The 16,461-nt window shown below is 54.1% G+C and overlaps 1 protein-coding gene across 1 annotated transcript in view; it reads right to left on the reverse strand.

Moving 5' to 3' along the window:
• Positions 1-11,901: 11,901 nt before the first annotated feature.
• TAPT1 (transmembrane anterior posterior transformation 1) overlaps positions 11,902-16,461 on the reverse strand; it is a 55,498-nt gene continuing 50,938 nt past the window's right edge. Inside the window, exon 14 of the mRNA XM_036018966.1 lies at positions 11,902-14,102. Within this exon, the coding sequence (XP_035874859.1) occupies positions 13,885-14,102 (218 nt within the window). The 3' untranslated portion in view covers positions 11,902-13,884. The remainder of the gene's footprint in view (positions 14,103-16,461) is intronic.

A 16,461-nucleotide genomic window follows, 5' to 3' on the forward strand; every position in this document is an offset into this window, starting at 1 on the left:
AAACTGTCCTCCACCCGCTGGTGTGACCATTGGATCTGCAGGAGCCAGATTAACAAGAGAAAATAACCAACTTTCATGACACACACACACATAAGGGGCCCCATACACGTAGGGGAGCCCGAGACCCCCCATACATGAGAGAGTCAGAGACAAAAGGGGAGACAAGATGTATGGGGGGTGGGAGGGGGGTGTCTGGCACAAATAATGCCCCCCCCTTTTTTAAGGATTTTATTTATTTATTTTTAGAGAGGGGAATGGGGGAGAGAGAGAGAGAGAGAGAGAGAGAGAGAGGGAGAGAAACATCAATGTGCGGTTGCTGGGGGTCATGGCCTGCAACCTAGGCATGTACCCTGACTGGGAATCGAACCTGCGATGCCTGGTTCGCAGCCCAAGCTCATAATGCCCCCTTTTTATTACAACATCTTTTATTACAGAATCATAAGCATGTAATTCTGCAACATAACAATGTCACCCTCAAGCACACCATAGGGCATTTTAGGGGAAATGTTCGAATGAAAACTGTAAGTTAGGACACCCACATTATCGCCCTGCCGACCACACTCAGGCAGGCCTTTCCTTTCCTCCCCGGACCCTGTGTGTGACACCCTGAGCTAGGGGCCAGTTGGGCGCTCTGGGGCTGGGGGGCGGGGCGGCAGGGAGGGCTGCCTCAGGACAATGAGAGGAGCAGGTAGACATTCAGGAATTGGCTGTTTGCCCTGGCCTCTAGGTGGGTAAAAGGTTACCTCTGATAACCTCTTATTAGGGGCAAGGCCCCTAATTTAAAGTCTTCCAGGCAGTTAAAGGGCAGGGACGCAAAAGTTTTTCCTGGGCCTGCGGGGTCTCAGGTGGTTTGTCTTTAGCCCAAAGTAATCCAAACGCCACCGAAGCACATCTTGGATGACTCGTTCTGAACCCCTACAGTAGAAAGAACACTGCGATAAACATCACATGTTCTTAGAAGAAATTCTGAATGAGATAAAACAGTGAATATTTGTCGAGTGCTTAGTAAGGGCCAGTACCCGACTCGAGGGCTCCACACACATTGCCTGGGTTCATGAACACAGAGAAAAATTGAGGGAGCAGGCCCCACCGGGAAGCCCATTTCACAGGTCTGAACAGCAGAGAGGGAAAACAGCCCACTCTAGGACGAGCCCCAGCGGCTGGGAGCCTGCCCCCTGTGAATTGAAACTGAGGACATGAATACAGAGAGACAAGGTTCTCGTTCACAGTGAGAACCCTACTTCCGCACTGAGGGGCAGCCACAGCTTTCAAACTGGGTCAGCAGCTTGCTTGGGGGCTATGGGGTGGCCTAATTCAGGAGCTGGAAGTACAAGAAAGAACTTTTTGCAAAGTGGAGAAACCTTGACATCAAGAGCAGTCGTCTCTGTTAAGAGGACAGGGCTCGTGAATGCCATTTTCATTAGGGAATCAAAGGAACTTAATGTGCACGGCGGTAGGGTGCCCGCTGCAGGGGACACGGGGGGCAAAGTTGTGGTTGCGGGTCCGACACCTGTGCTGGCAGGAGTCTGCTCTCCAGACCCAGCCAGAGATGGGGTGCTGGCTGCCTCGCTTGGCCAGGTCTTCTTTTCTTGCCTTGACAAATGAGAGTAATTACACTGATTTCTGCCATTAAATAATTGATGAGACCACAGCCCAGAAAGCATCACATCTGACCACAGTCCAAAGGTTTCATTACCCTCACATCAGGATCACTTATTCCTCTCAGCTCTCCGTGCAGGGAAGCCCAGCTTTGCCCGAGAATGGAGACTGTGTTTCTTTGTCCGCTAATTCTCTCTGGCCCGCCATCGCCCAAGGACGGGAGGTAGCGTACAGAAACCCACACTGAGTGCAGCATCGTTTCAGTAAACACCTCGGTGAGCCTCAGAGGCTACTGCTTACAAGCACTGCAGGAGGAGTGATTTTGGGGGGTTCTTCTTGCCAGTCGGTTTGTTGAATTTGTGAATGAGGAAAGAGAGGCTAGTAAGTTGGGATTCCCTTTAAGTTCAGGGAGTACCCACTTTTGCAGCACCCACGATGCCCTCTTCAATCATCTCTTCCTCACAAACACAGCCCCAAAGGCATCATGGGAATGGGGCCCCTTTCCCGCCCATCAGCACCGACCACCACCTTCATGACAGGGGAGCTGACACCCCCAACAGACAGGGGCCAGGACTTGCACGAAAACATCAGGATGGGACATGAGCAAAGACTTGGTGAAGCACTCCTTCAGCAGAACGGAGAAGAAACACCGGTAAAAACAAAGATGCTTTATTTCTGAGCCCAAAGAAGCCTGAGCAAAGCCCTCCTTTTGGGGGGGGTGGTTTTGTGTCCTGTCTGGACAGAAGGGTGATCGTTTCATATCCAACCGCTGTGTCCTCAGCGACAGGGGCCACAGCGATGGTGGAGGGACGTGCAAGGAGGCTGAGCGCTGTGGCCCGGGGGCTGCCCCGATTCGACAGAGGCTCTACACCCCGTGGCTCCATTGGAGGGAGACAACTCACGCTCACCATGGCCACTGTCCAAAGCCATCGGGGGGAGATGCCCAGGGGATGCATTTAAGCAGAACCCTGGTGGAGCGTTTGTGACGACCGTGCACTTGAAAAGGCGTTAGGAAAATGTACACTACTGGAGAAAAAGAACACAGAGAGACAGTCATGCAACCGAGCACAGAGGAGACACAGCCCTGGCGTGGGTCAGCCTGCGGTTAGTTGGGAAAGTGAACTCTGGGAAGAAAGGCCGCTGGGAGGGTGGGGGCCTGGGGACTCCTGCCCACGTTAGGGACCGAACGTTTGTGTCCCCTCCCTGTGCCCCACCAAATGTACGTGTTGGAATCTGTTAGTGCACACAGACCCAAGGGAAGACCCCTGGACCGAACACCCACCTCGGTAAGCAGAGGGCAGGGAAGAGGAAGAGAGCGGCTGGGCACTCTGATCGGGTAATGGATAGCGTTTGTTAAGAGAAACTTCCGTACTAGGCACACCTCGGGCAGCTGCCCGATGGAATGAATGTCTGCAGCTCTCAGCAGGGGCCAAAGAACAGGGTACAGGGTGGGGGGATGGTACACAAATGCTACCAGGTTCGAGAAATTACTTGACATGTCGACAAGGTCAGGACAAGGGCCTGTTCCAGAAACTAGCGGGAGGCAGTGGAGGGTACCGGTTTATGTCAGAACAGCATCGACTACCATCAGGTTGGTACCAAGTACTACCAAGAGGGCATTGCAAGGAGCAATCTCCCCCTTCTGGCCCAGGTTCAGCTCCCGGGCCAGACAGAGGTCATGCCATGGAAGGGTCTCTGCCCCACCAAATCACAGCGCCCAGTGCAAGGTGGGGAGGGGGCGACTCGGAGATGGAGTCTTTGGGAGGGGAGTAGGTCCTGAGGGTGAAGCCCTCGTGAATGGGATTCATGCCTGTATTTTCAGGGCTGCCCAGACAAGCAGACCCATAGATGCAGAGATACATGAGACTGATTGTAGGAATTCACCCACGCAGTTACGGAGGCCAGGAAGCCCCAAGACCTGCTGTCTGCAAGCTGGAGAACCAGGAGTAACACGGGGCTCTGACTCAGTCTGGTCCAGGGGCCTGAGGCCTGGGGAGGCTGTGCGTGCAGGGCCTGGAGTCCCAACACCCTGGGGGAGCAAGGGGCGCCGGTGTCTGGGGACAGGAGGAGACGGGGGTCCCAGCTCCGGGACAGAGAGAGCTCCCCCTTCCTTCCTCTTTGTTCCAGTCGAACCCTCCGTGGACTGGATGGTGTCCACCCACCCTGGTGAGGACTTGATCTCTTTATTTAGTCTACGGAGTTAAATGCTAATGGGTCTTCCAGAAACACCCGCACAGACGCACCCAGAAATAATGTCTTACCAGCTCTCTGGGCACCCCTTAGCCCCGTGAAGCCGACACATAAAATGTGTCGACACATGAACCATCTCAGGGCCAAGAGACAGGAAAAAGCTCGCTTCCTCTCTCTCTGCTCTCTGCTACGTGAGGACACGAGAAGACGGCAGACCAGGGAGAGGGTCCTCATCAGACCAGGTCTGCCAGCACCGTGACCCTGGACTTCCAGCCTCCAGGACTGAGAAATAAATGTCTGTTGTTTAAGCCGGCTAGTGTTGGGTGATTTGTCACAGCAGCCCAAGGTGAGCCACTCCCTGAAGGGTCCTCTCCCCCAGCCTGGCAGTCAAGGCCCTCCGTGGTAGGCGGGGCTCAGAGAACTCTCCCAGCCAGACACAGGACGTGATGGACACTCTCCTGCCTCCCTCCCTTCTCTCACTGCCTCTCCCAGGCTCCACCCCTCCACGCCCCGTGCGTCCTTGCAGGTCTGATGCTGGCCCTGTGCGGGGTGTTCCTGCCACCTGCCTTCCCTCTCATTCCGTGCCGATGGAACTCTGATCTTGTTCCAGGCAGCTGATTGTTTTAAGCCGGTGATTTTCTTTCTTTCTTTCTTTCTTTTTTTAAAGAGACTTTATTTATTTATTTTTAGAGAGGGGGGAAAGGAGGAAGAAAGAGAAGGAAGGAAACATCGATGTGTGAGAGAAACATTCATTGACTGGCTCTCACATGCCCTCAACCAGGGACCTGTCACGCAACCCAGGCATGCACCCTGACTGGGAATTGAACCAGCTACCCTTTGGTTCACAGGCGGGAACTCAGTCCACTGAGCCACAACAGCCAGGGCCCAGATATGCTTTTTAACCCCCCTGGGAGGTTAGCAGGGATTGCGACAGTCACCCAACCAGGGCTGCGGAGACCGTGGGGCTCCAGTCGTGCTCGCGCGGTGTGCCCCTCGGGAAGGCGGTCTCCTGACTCACACCAGACGTCTCGTGGCGCTTTTGCCCCAGGAACTCCAGCTCCAGGAATTTATCCTAAAGAAGTAACCAGACCAACGCCCGACAAAAAGAACTGCTTACATAAATTAGGGTCTGACCGTACAGGGAATTCCAGTCCTTGTGGGGGAAGTGCGTGACAACCACCGTGTAGCATCTCACTGAGATGCATTCACACGCAGAAACTCACGTGCGTGCGTACCTATTACCAAAAGCATTTGGAAAGAAGGAGCATGTACCAAATTAGATGGCGAAATTATAGGCGATCCTCTCCCTTCCCCTACCTTTATGTGAATACTCTTCTGACTTCTCTGTAACTAATGTGTATTCACTGAGGATGAGAAATAATACAGGTTTTCGTAAAAGTGCGTTGTGGTATTTGCTATTGCTTGAGGTGGGAACGGAGTGCTCCCCCCACCCTCCCTGCTTAGCGTGGGGTTGGCGTGTTATGACTGTGCGTTTAGCGAGCCCGTGTCCAACATGGTGGGGACCCTCCCACCCCCGGTCCTGGCCCTGCACCCGGACGACTGGGGACCAGGGCCTAGTCTCCTGCTAGTATAAGGACGCCATGACCCCACGGCACCCACCTTGCTGGATGAATGAATTGTCACCATGTGGAAATGATTTTCTTTTCTTTTGTTTTTCAAGATTTTTAAAAATTTATTTATAGAGAGGGAAGTGGGAGGGAGATAGAGAGAGAGAGAAACATCAATGTGCGGTTGCTGGGGACCATGGCCTGCAACCCAGGCATGTACCCTGACTGGGAATCAAACCTCTGACACTTTGGTTAGCAGCCCGCGCTCAATCCACTGAGCTACGCCAGCCAGGCGGAGACGATTTTCAAAGTGCCAGGGATCATGTAAACCCACGTTGTGATGTCTCCCACTGTCATGGTTCCTTAGGAAGAAACAAACAAACAACAACAAAAAAAATGGTGATTCAACACTAAGCAGCAAAACCAGAACAATCCATTCATCATCCAAGTTCTAAAAATAGCACTGGACGACGCCAATCAATGGAGAATCGGAGTCATGTCAGGGTTTGGGAAATGCCAGCCTGGAGGAGGTGGGAAGGAACGGGACGTTTGTCATCTGCGTGCTTTCGTTAGAGAGCGCAACATCGTGCTCGCGCTGCCGAGGGCTCTCACGCAGCGCTGTCCTGGGGTCCCCGGGGTGCCCGTGCGCTGCACAGAGGGCAGGGCCGCTGCTCTGCTGTCGGAGGGACCGGGCGTGAATTCCCGGCTCTGTTCTTAGCTGGGTGGCTGTTAAGAGCCTCCCGAGCCTCGGTTTCCACATCTGTCAAATGGGGCCCTGCAGGGACATTGTGCAGACCAAGTGAGGAATGAATTAAAAGAGCCTCGTGCAATGATTGGCGGAGGACGTCTAGTGTGTACTGCTTCAAACACTGTTATCGTTACCCCCCCTGCTCTCGGTCTTCCTTCGAGCCACAGCCAGGGGACAACTGACCCGGGATACGGGAGGAAAGCTGCTGGAAGAAGCACAAGCTCCCGGTTGTGAGAACAGTCCTGGGAATGTGCAGCACAGCGCAGGGAGTATAGTCAGGAGCCCCAAAATAACCATGCCTGGTGCCAGGTGGGCACCAAACTCATTGGGGTGACCACTTTGTAAGGTACAGAAATGTCTAATCACTATGTAGTGCACCTGAACCTAACATAATATTGTACGTCAGCTGTAATTAAGAATTACATTAAATTAATTTTTAACAAAACAGGAAAAAAAGTCAGCTTGCCCTGGCTGGGACAGAGGTCGGACTTGGGCAGGACAGAGGTTGGGTGCCCTGTTAGAACCCCTTCAAGGTGGTCCCATCATCCTGGGACTCACCTCATTTTTAAACGTGTTCTCTTTGAGGGAGATGTGAACAGTGCATCTACATCCGTTATGTTTGCAAGGGAATCCGTTACAGAAGCAGAGAACCTGAAAGTGCATGGCTGTATGTCACCTCGACAGCAGCTGCTGGGGCTGAACCCCGTTTCCTGCTCCTCCCTTTCATCTCCCCCCTCCTGGAAATGTGGCTTCCCACCTTGGCTCGTGGGCGGACCCCACCTGCCTCTGGGGACCGCTGCAGAAGGTAGCAGGTGTGGTGGCCCCTCAGCACCACCACCCGGCATCCAGCGAGAAACGGAAAGTCAGACAAAAACCGACTGCGCCTGCTCTGCGGTGACCGGTGACCGCATGAAAGGGCTCAAGTATCGGCTGAATCCTGTTCTGTCTGTGCCGCTCACCGCCCACCTGTGGAAGGTGGAGGGTGGGCGGGCCCTGCAGGTGCTGCTGCTCTGCCTTTCCAGGGGACGGCAGAGTGGGGTGAGCCTGCAGGGGAGGGGGGCCTCTGACGCTGCCCTGTGACTGCAGGCTGCCCGAGCCCAGGTTATTCCAGAAAGACCCCCCCCCCCCCCCCCCACACCACCAGTGCCCTCATTTCACACCGGCGGCCCTGTGCCCCATTCTACAGACAGCAGAAAAAAGCAACATTCTAACTCCTCCTGGCCCCCGGGCTTGAGTCACCTATCCCAGACCTTTGCTCTCCACCCCTTTCTGCTTTCATGCTGCAGTCCGACTGTCCCCACTGCCCTGTCCCCCAGCACCACCCAACTTCTGCTCGTAGAATCCACCCTGCTCGCTCTCCGCCCAGCAGCCGAGAACTCCAGGTTCCTACCCACATACTGCCTCTCGGAGGCCTGCTCTGACCGTCCAGTGTCCGGAAAGCATCACGCCCCTGTGACACTGCCCCGTTTCCTCTGCGGCACCCACCCCCCCTCTCAACACGCACCTGTTCCCGGGCGCATCACCTGGTTTCCCCTGTGGAGTAGAAGTCATGCAGAGGAGCCTCTCTGTCCTGTTTGCTCTGTCCCCGGCTCAACGGCACCGCTTACTGGACGGTGTGGCCGTTCCCCCTTCTTCAGCTTTGTTTGCTGAGGAAAGAGCTTCTCAGCCTCATGTGCTGGTGGTCTCTGCGTGGCCAGTCTGAAAGGTCCCACGGCTGCGGGAGGGGGAGACGGGGAGGGCGCAGTGGGCGGAGCACTGTGGTCTGAGAGCATCTGGAAGTCCCAGCTCTGCTTCATCCCAGCTGCCTGGCCTGGAGCAAACGGTATCAGGAAAACGCAGACTTTTCACTTAACCGTAGACACATGCTAAAGAGCTCTGGCCCCACACTCTATTTTTGTCCCTCCACTGTTTACCTTGGGCAAAGCCGAGGGAGTTGTTTCCGGCATCGGGATGCCGAGGCCCAGACCCCAGAGAGCGATGGCCCTGGGCCAGCGGGTCTCCCACTGGACCACGCATGCGGATCTCCGGGAGGGCTGAAAAAGCAGGCGGTCGGGCCCCACTCCCAGAATTTCTGATTCAGTGGGCCTGGGTGGGGGCCGGGAATCCCTCTGCATGTCTCACGTGCTCCCCAGTGGTGGGATGCTGCTGGCCCAGCGACCACCCTTTGAGGACCACTAATGTAGACAGGAGGCATCGGGAGAGGATGGGCAGCACCACTGAGATCTGTACAGTGCTCCAGCGTCTGTAAACCAAGTTTCAGATGCATTCAATTTATTTGCTCCTCCCAAAGCCCTGAAAAGTGGGTGTTACACCCAATGTACAGATGAGCAGACGGAGGGTTGCAGGGTCACATAGAGCACGTCCTGGGTGCATGCCCCCCCCCCCCCCACCGCCCCCATACTGACATCCCGGAGGGGTGAACATCCTAGACATCCGGTGTGCAAAAGGCTGCTCTGCCCTACATCCCTGAGTCCTCTGACTCCGGCATGAATGATGGCGGTTGCCTCCGGAAGGGGTCTCCTTGCCTGGGCTCCCCCTTCTCCCCGAAAGCGGCCTATAGCACAGGTGTGGCAAGCACTGGTTTTCCGGTTATGGAAGGGGTTTCGCTTTCTGCTCTGGTAGTGCCACCTGCGTGATCTTGAACAAGCTGTGTAGCATTTTATAATTTACAAAGTAGTTTTTTTCTTTTTTTTTCCACGTACCCTCTCATTGGATAGTTACAACAATCCAACATATAATTAATTCCACTTAAGTGCCCTGGCCCGGTGGCTCAGTTGGTTGGAGTGCTGTCCTGTACACCCGAAAGGTCACAGGTTCAATTCCTGGTCAGGGAGCATATCTTGCTCCTGGGTTCCATCCCCGGTTGGGGTGTGTATAGGAGGCGAGGGTGATGTTTCTCTCTCTCTCTCTCTCCCCCCTCTTCTGCTGTCCCCAAGATCAGTAAAAAATGTCCTCAGGTGAGGATTTAAAAAAAATTCCACTTAAGCTCCCCGCTGTTGCCTACAGGGTCAAGTCCAGGATGTTTGGTAAGGCCCCTGCAGAGAACGGGTCTCGTGTTTATTCATCCCGTAAACACTGGCTGCCTCCACGTGCCAGGAAACGCACGAGATGCCAAGGCTCCACAGGAGAGGTTGGCAGTGACGTGGTGGAGCCCATGGGCAGCAGATGTTCCGCCGCAACCAGGCCCTGTGTTCAGGGCAGCGCTTATCCCGTGGGGCTGGAATCGCCCTGTTGAACGGTTGGTCAGTCCCCCCACTAGACTACAGGTACACTTTGTGAGCAGACAGCCTCGCTTACTCACTCCTGCGCTTTGCACAGTGACTGCACAATTAATGTTTGTTAAATCGAGCCCAAGAGATATCGATGCATTTTCTATTGTATTGCACTTACCTCATTAACCCTGACTCTATGGTGTTTCTAAACTTTCCCTAGCATTTACATCGTTATGCAGGCATATCTAAAATGAAATGAGAATACGGTTACTGAAAATAATTTCAGTTTCAGAGATAGTGACCCACTTTGCAGGTGATCCACCCTTCCAGAGCTTGCACATTCTGCACTTCTGCAACTGTCTTCTTACAAGGGTGCTGAGTATACTTTTAGAACCGCTTGGTTTCCTCACCTGCTTAAAAAAAAAAAAGTTGCAAGTTAAAGCAAAAACATCGTGCAGAGAGCCAAGCTTCTTTGTTCTTTTCTTATCAACTTCCAATGCAACTTGACCACACTGTGCCTAAATGCGCCCTCCCCCACTTGCTGTCTGAGCTGACCACCTTCTCTTACTGAAACTCAGAGCAGCGAAGGCATGCTTGCCGGCACTGCTGCGCATGAGCAAACTTTCCGGACACTGAGGCTCCCTTCGAACGCCAACGTCTTTAACGACGTGCCTTCTCAATCGCACACGTCCCCCTTTAATCAGATCTAAAGCAGCCTCAACGTCTGACACTTACAATGCCACAGGTCACCCTGAGCCAGAACATAGGAGTCTTTTCAGCAGTCACTTGTGTGACACCATTGCCTCCGACTGGCCCCAGATGACATCTCTGCTGATTTTTTAATTTTTAAAAGATTTATTTATTTTTAGAAAGACGATAAGGGAAGGAGAAAGAGAGGGAACCATCAATGTGTGGTTGCCTCTCATGCGCCCCCTATTGGGGGCCCAACCTGGCCTGCAACCCAGGCGTTTGCCCTGACTGGGGATCAAACTGGCGACCCTTTGGTTCACAGGCTGACACTCAATCCACTGAGCCACACCAGCCAGGGCTCTTCGCTGCTTTTTTGCTGCATGTAATAACTCCGTTGGCTTCCACCTCCCCGTGCTCACGTGCTGTGCTCCTGTACTCTGTCGCTGTGCACACGACCTTCCTGAGAGACGAGGGGCAAGGCACAGCTGCTGGGGAGAGCGCACCGCCCTACGGGGCTTCGCCAATTCTGAACGAGTCTAATGTTCAGTTCGAGATGGCCCGGGGCGCTGGGAGACCGCCCGCGGAGTAAGTGGGGCGTAGTCATCTCTCTTTTCCCCTAGAAACAACAAATGGTAAGTGCGAACCCGAGGGTACCTTCAGAAGCCGGTGTTTTAGCCAGGCAGGTCTAACACCTCGCTCATGTAAAGCTCTCCAAAGAGGCCCTTTCAGATTCCCTAGCGAGTGGACGAGGGCGGGAACAGACCCTCGGCGCTGGGCACTCGGTGGCTGAGGGACAAAGGCCTGTGTCTCCCTCAGGTACAGGCGAAGCTGAGTGTTCCAAGGGGACAGGCACCTCTGCTCTGCAGGAGCCTTCGGGGACCCAGGCTCCTTCCCGCCTCCTGTGAGTGCTGAGCCTTTTACCTGCGTGGTTGCGGTGAGGGCACGCCTGCTCCGAGTTCCAGCTGGTGGGAAGCAGAGAGAAGGTGGAGGGGACCTGTCACGGCATATGCCCCTCCCACTTCCACCCCGTGGCGAGAATCGGTCAACTGGCCACACGGCACAGCGAGGTGGGCTCGGGAGCCCAGTCCCCGACTAGACAGCCTGGTGCCCGGCTACCCCTGGGTCTGCGAGGACCACCAGTGTCTCCAGTAGAGGCGCCATTTCCTGTTTATGCTTGATAGAAGCCCTTGAAACGGCTCTACGATCATCTTATCTTTAGTCCATTCAATAGGAAAAGAACCAGGCTTACAGCTCCTGATACACAGGTGATTAATAACTCTCCGTTGAAAGAAGAGCTAAAACTGAGACACATCAAAATGTCATGACTTTGAATTGCTTTGTGAGTGTACATCCCTCTCTGTTGAGTGACCAAGGGCGGAAGGAGAGTGTCTGAGCATCTAAGTGTGACCTGTGTCTTCCATGACGTGTGCAGAGGGTGTCAAGTACACGTGCTGACCCACACATGGAGGTCCAGAGGGAGTCTGGGCCAGCTCCTGAGTGGCCCTTAGTGTTTACACCTCGATTCCAAAGGAAAAGCCAGTAAGAGTCTGACCTAGGTCGTGTCTCACATGTTCAAACCAAAGCACTGCCTTGAGCTTGAGTCCCAGGTGTGAAAGGAGTATGTGTGACATTTGGAACACTTGTGAAGTACAAGAACCTCCCCTTGCTAATATTAATGATCTATGATATTAAGTGGTCTATGATCAAGGCCCGGTTTTTTTCTTTTAAAGACAAAAATCAAACATTTTTGTCACCATCAAGACCAAAAGAATAATTCAGATTTGTTGTAGTCCTGTCACTTGTAAATTAGAAATAAATTCTTATAGAATGGGAAATTCACTCCACCAAATGTAACGGTAAACGTCATCAAAATAAATTCAGTGACCTTTTTAAAAAAGATTACAAAATTGAATTTATTGAGTTTCACACAAGATGCACTTATAAAATTAGTACTGAATGCCATTTTGACAGCAGAAATGAACATCATTCCAAACTCCCAGTATCTTCTGTGAAGGAAAGGAAACTCTTGTGAAATTGACAGCACAGTAACAGAGTAATTCGGGCTGAACTGAAAGATATGCCACCATCATACTTTTGCTCTGGTTAGGGCTACGTTTGGCAAAGTTTTTCCCCAAAACTATTCCTATTCACCATGGACACTTTTAGTGAAGAACATGAAAAAAAAATCCTAAACTGGGGCGTCATTAAAACATAGACAAAGCAATTAATAGTCTTTTCATTTTTCACTTGAAATACGTCATGGCCAACAAAAGCATTTCTGTACTATTTCCTTTTACCCGATGTGAACACTAATCTTTAGATTTCTTTAGTTAATGCAAAACATTAGGAAATCACTTTTGTGCATCGAATAAACAAGACAAAGCTTTACTCAAGCCTGTTTGCGTTTCACCCAGGAAACAACCACCGAACACAGACCTCTGCGTACCCTACGCCTGCAACATCGGCAGAGGAGCTGAGGAGCTTCACAATGAAAACATTGAAGGGAACAACAGTTAACAGTGACCCCCGGACACTCTGGCATTAGATGCTGTGAAATGTTCAGAAAGATGCAGAAAGGCTTCTCAAGATAAAATGTGGTGGAAAATAACCTGCTTATGATACAGGCCACAAACTGGTAAGTAAGCAGACATGGAATCCTGACCTGGAACCAAAAAGCACCTTTTGGTTGCTGTTCCTGACATCCATACACAAGAGCCTCAGACAGCCACCCACACACCCCGGATACCCCATCTCCTCTCTCCCAACACGCGCCTGCCCTGCCCCCAACAGGCACACGGGACAGTCACACGTCCCCACGCAGACCGGGCCCCACAGAGCACAGACCGGCCCCGGGGGCAGGCACAGCACCCCCTGGCCACTCCACACGGAAGGATTAATGCACTGGGTGAGCCCACGCCAGACGATGCCGCTCAGCCCACTTCACTGTTTACTTTAAACCTGTCACTCAGAAAGCTAAGGTCACAGTCAGCATCTCTGCATTTTGTACACGGACAGCTCTGCAGCCTGTCCAACACCAAATCCTCTGAACTGTAACAACTGCCGAAGCACTTAGTTTTAGAGCGAGACCAGTTGGCTGTCCATTGACATGGACACTGCTCTGCTTTTTCAGTATAAAAAGTACCTTTTTGTAAGGTAATTTCTATTTCATCCACTGCGATTAAACGACACACAGGTCACATTTTGCTTTAGAGTAAACTGAAAAATTATGAAACATTTTCTTGGTGATGCATAACCTTCATTGATTAATATTTTTTAAATAAGACAAACTGGCTTAGGGCTTTTTTCCCCCTATAAAACGCTACTATTCACCATGTCTTACTTAAGGTAGCCTTTTATTCTGAATAATTCAGATACATCTTCAAGGATAATTCTGTGGTGAGGACATTTATCTTGACTTGAGTTCAATTACTTTTTTTAAATGCTTTGGCAGAGCAAGTAGCTTGAAAACGGTTCGTGGAAATTGCATGAGCCGGGACAGGCCACGTCTCGGCAAAAGCGTCACAGTTTCCCAGGTGCGTGCCCTCCTACTGGAGGGACCTGGGGCCGAATTCGGTGTTCTGGAAGCACGGACTGACAGAGCAGAGTGGTTCTGAGGTGGTTCCCGTGGGGCCGCAAGTGACCCTGCTGCTTCTCCAAGCAGGGGGGACCCTCAAAGGTCCAGGCTGGAGGTGGCTGCTGGTCCATGACCTGACCTTCGACCAGACCACATCACTGGAAGAAAGATACTAAGATTTGCTTTCCATTAATAATTTAAGTTTTTAAATAAATATTTAAGTGCCACTTTCCGCATCTGTCCGCCCAGCAGCGCAGCCCGGCCGCCCCAGGGCCCGGCGCTCGGCACGCGGCGCCGCGGAGCTCAGTCAATCCGGTTCCCGCAGATCGTGAACCTGTCTATGTCCAAGAGGTCTTTCTTGGAGGACCTGTGCTTCAGTTCCGAGTTCTCCTGCGCTATGTCCTTCTCGTCGCCGTCGGGGGTCGTCAGGAACTGGTCAGAACTGCTCGTCACGAGCAGCGGCACCACGTTGTCCTTCTGATGGCTGGGCTGGCTGGTGACGGAGGCAGACAGGTTTTCTTCTGTGGAAACACAGACCCGCCACCGTTAGTCAGCAAGAAGGGCTGCCCCAAGCTCAGAACCACGATGAGCTACCAGTGCAGTGGCCCTGAGGGAAGCGTGAACGGCAACAAAAACGGCATGCTGCACCAGCAGCCACAGTTCAGACAGTGACACCCAGAGGTGACGGCACTTGTGTTTGCTAACCCACACTTTCACACAGGGGTCACGGAGTCATTTCACACAAGTGATGCCGCGCCCGGCTTTGGAAGGAGCGGGAGTCCCATGTGAGCAGTCCCTCCCACCCCAGGGCCTTGCCACCTGCTGCCAGGCCGGGACTGGGAACGTCAGCTCCTCCCCCCGGCCGTCAGGGCCCAGCAGGCTCTGCAGCGCGCCAGCTCTCACTGCAGCCACTTCTGCTGGACGCAGCATCCCACCCGCGGCAAGTCCTCATCCGAGGCAAACACAAACCAATAAACCAACCCCAGGCTGTATTTGGGGCTACATACAGGGTCCGGGAGCCCGGCCTGGGGACACCTGGGCTGGGGCCTGGCCCTGCCGATCAGACCTGCTTGTGCTGTCCCTGGGGCAGTGGCTTGCTGGGGGTGAAGCAGACGCACCACAGGCTGCGCGTGTTTCAGATGGATGACCCACTACGTGCTGGCCTGCGCTACGCCCACCGCCAGTCGCCTGTCTCTGCGTACTCCCTCCGTCCTGCCCTCCCTGAGCCCCAACCTCCGCTGCCATCTTTTGCTTCTTTTAAAACATGAAGAACCCCATGCCGGCCTGAGAGCTGGGCCCTCTTTGCGTTTCTGATCGGGGCCCACGCTGCCTGCCGTGCAACACCCTCCCGGTGCTCTCTGGCCCGTGGTCTCCGGCCCCCACGCTCAGACAACTCATCCGAAATTCCCTCCTCATACACGGTCCCGGATCCAGGGGCCTCGACCTGGGACCTGTGCCTAGGGCTCTACCTCCACACTGGTGGGGAGGCTCCTTCAAGCACGACGGGCACTAAGTGCTTAGGAGCTGACTGAAGGAGCCTAGCACACCAGCACACGCGGCCCGCTGTGAACCAGCCAGGCGGTCGAAGCACACGCAGCCCCAGGTTGCTGACAGTGCTCACACGTTCTTTATAACGAAAACTTACTCCAAGTGGGGCTCCAACCCCCCACCCCCACTTCACAGCAGCTCCCTGTGGCGCACACACAGTGAGCGCGGGTCTCTCTCCTCTCTTCGGACCCGGCACCCACCCTCGCCCGGCCCACTTCCTCCGTTCCGTCCAGATTCAGTTTGGGCAGCGCCCACTCTAGGAAGGGACGGGCCCTCTCCTGCTGATAAGCTCACTCCCTCGTTTGAATTACCCACCATGTCAAACCCGCCCCCCCCCGCGCCCCGTCAGTCTGCAAGGCCTGAAAGCGTGCCGTGTCTGCCTTTGCACCGCGCGGGCACGCAGCGGCTCCATGCGTTCATGAATACACCCCTGAGACTAAATGTCCTGCGAACCTAACACCCGTGTCAAAGGGAGACTGGCATCTAATGACAAAAACTCAGTCAGGGTCCCTGTTCTCCCCTCAAACCTTCTGGGCCAGGAGCCCCGGGTCCTCCCTAACTGCTGCCTCCTCCTCCTCTCACTGCACGACCGCACCCGCAGGTGCTGGGCTCTCCAGGCCCTTCCAGCATCGGTCAGCCGCCCCGCTCACACCATGAACCTCTGCTCCGAGCCAGGCAGCCTGCCCCAGGCCCTGGTCTCTGGGATCACCCTTCCTCACTCTATTTTTTCACGAAGCTTGACAATCACCTTTTTAAAGTGTCTGCTGGGTCGCATCCCCCCTCTGCTCCAAGCCCTGCAACAGCCCCTTGCCATGGCGTGAAAGCCACAGTCCTCAGAACTGCCCGCAGGGCCCTGGCTGAGCTGGGGCCCCGCAGCCTCTCAGACCTGCTCCAGTCCCCGCCCCGGGCCTTGGTGTGTGCCTGCCGGCCCTCTGCCTGGCCACCTCCCTGGAAGGTGCGTCTCCTGGTGGCTGGGGGGTGTCTGCTTTCCCCGACCCTACCTTGGTTTTCTCTGCAGCACCTCGTCACTGCCACCTGACAGGGTGCTCATTCCCCCTCCCTGACACTCTGGAGTGGGGGCTGACCTCTCCTCCCACGGCGGACTCCCACGCAGCGGGTGTCTGGTGCCCATCGGTTGCACAGCGAAGGGACGTGACAGTGCAGAGCACTACCTGAGGTGTATCTGGGGTGCGACCCACACAGGGACACCCACAACAGCAACTGAGCAAAGTAAAATCACACCCTGAAGGCGCTGCTACGTGGGGCAGTGGTGGCGAGTGTGCCAGGGGGACGAGTTCACACGAACACTCCTCGGAACGTGACTCGGGGGTG

This window comes from Phyllostomus discolor, chromosome 1 (assembly GCF_004126475.2).
Source record: "Phyllostomus discolor isolate MPI-MPIP mPhyDis1 chromosome 1, mPhyDis1.pri.v3, whole genome shotgun sequence".
In the NCBI taxonomy this organism is placed as follows: Eukaryota; Metazoa; Chordata; class Mammalia; order Chiroptera; family Phyllostomidae; genus Phyllostomus; species Phyllostomus discolor.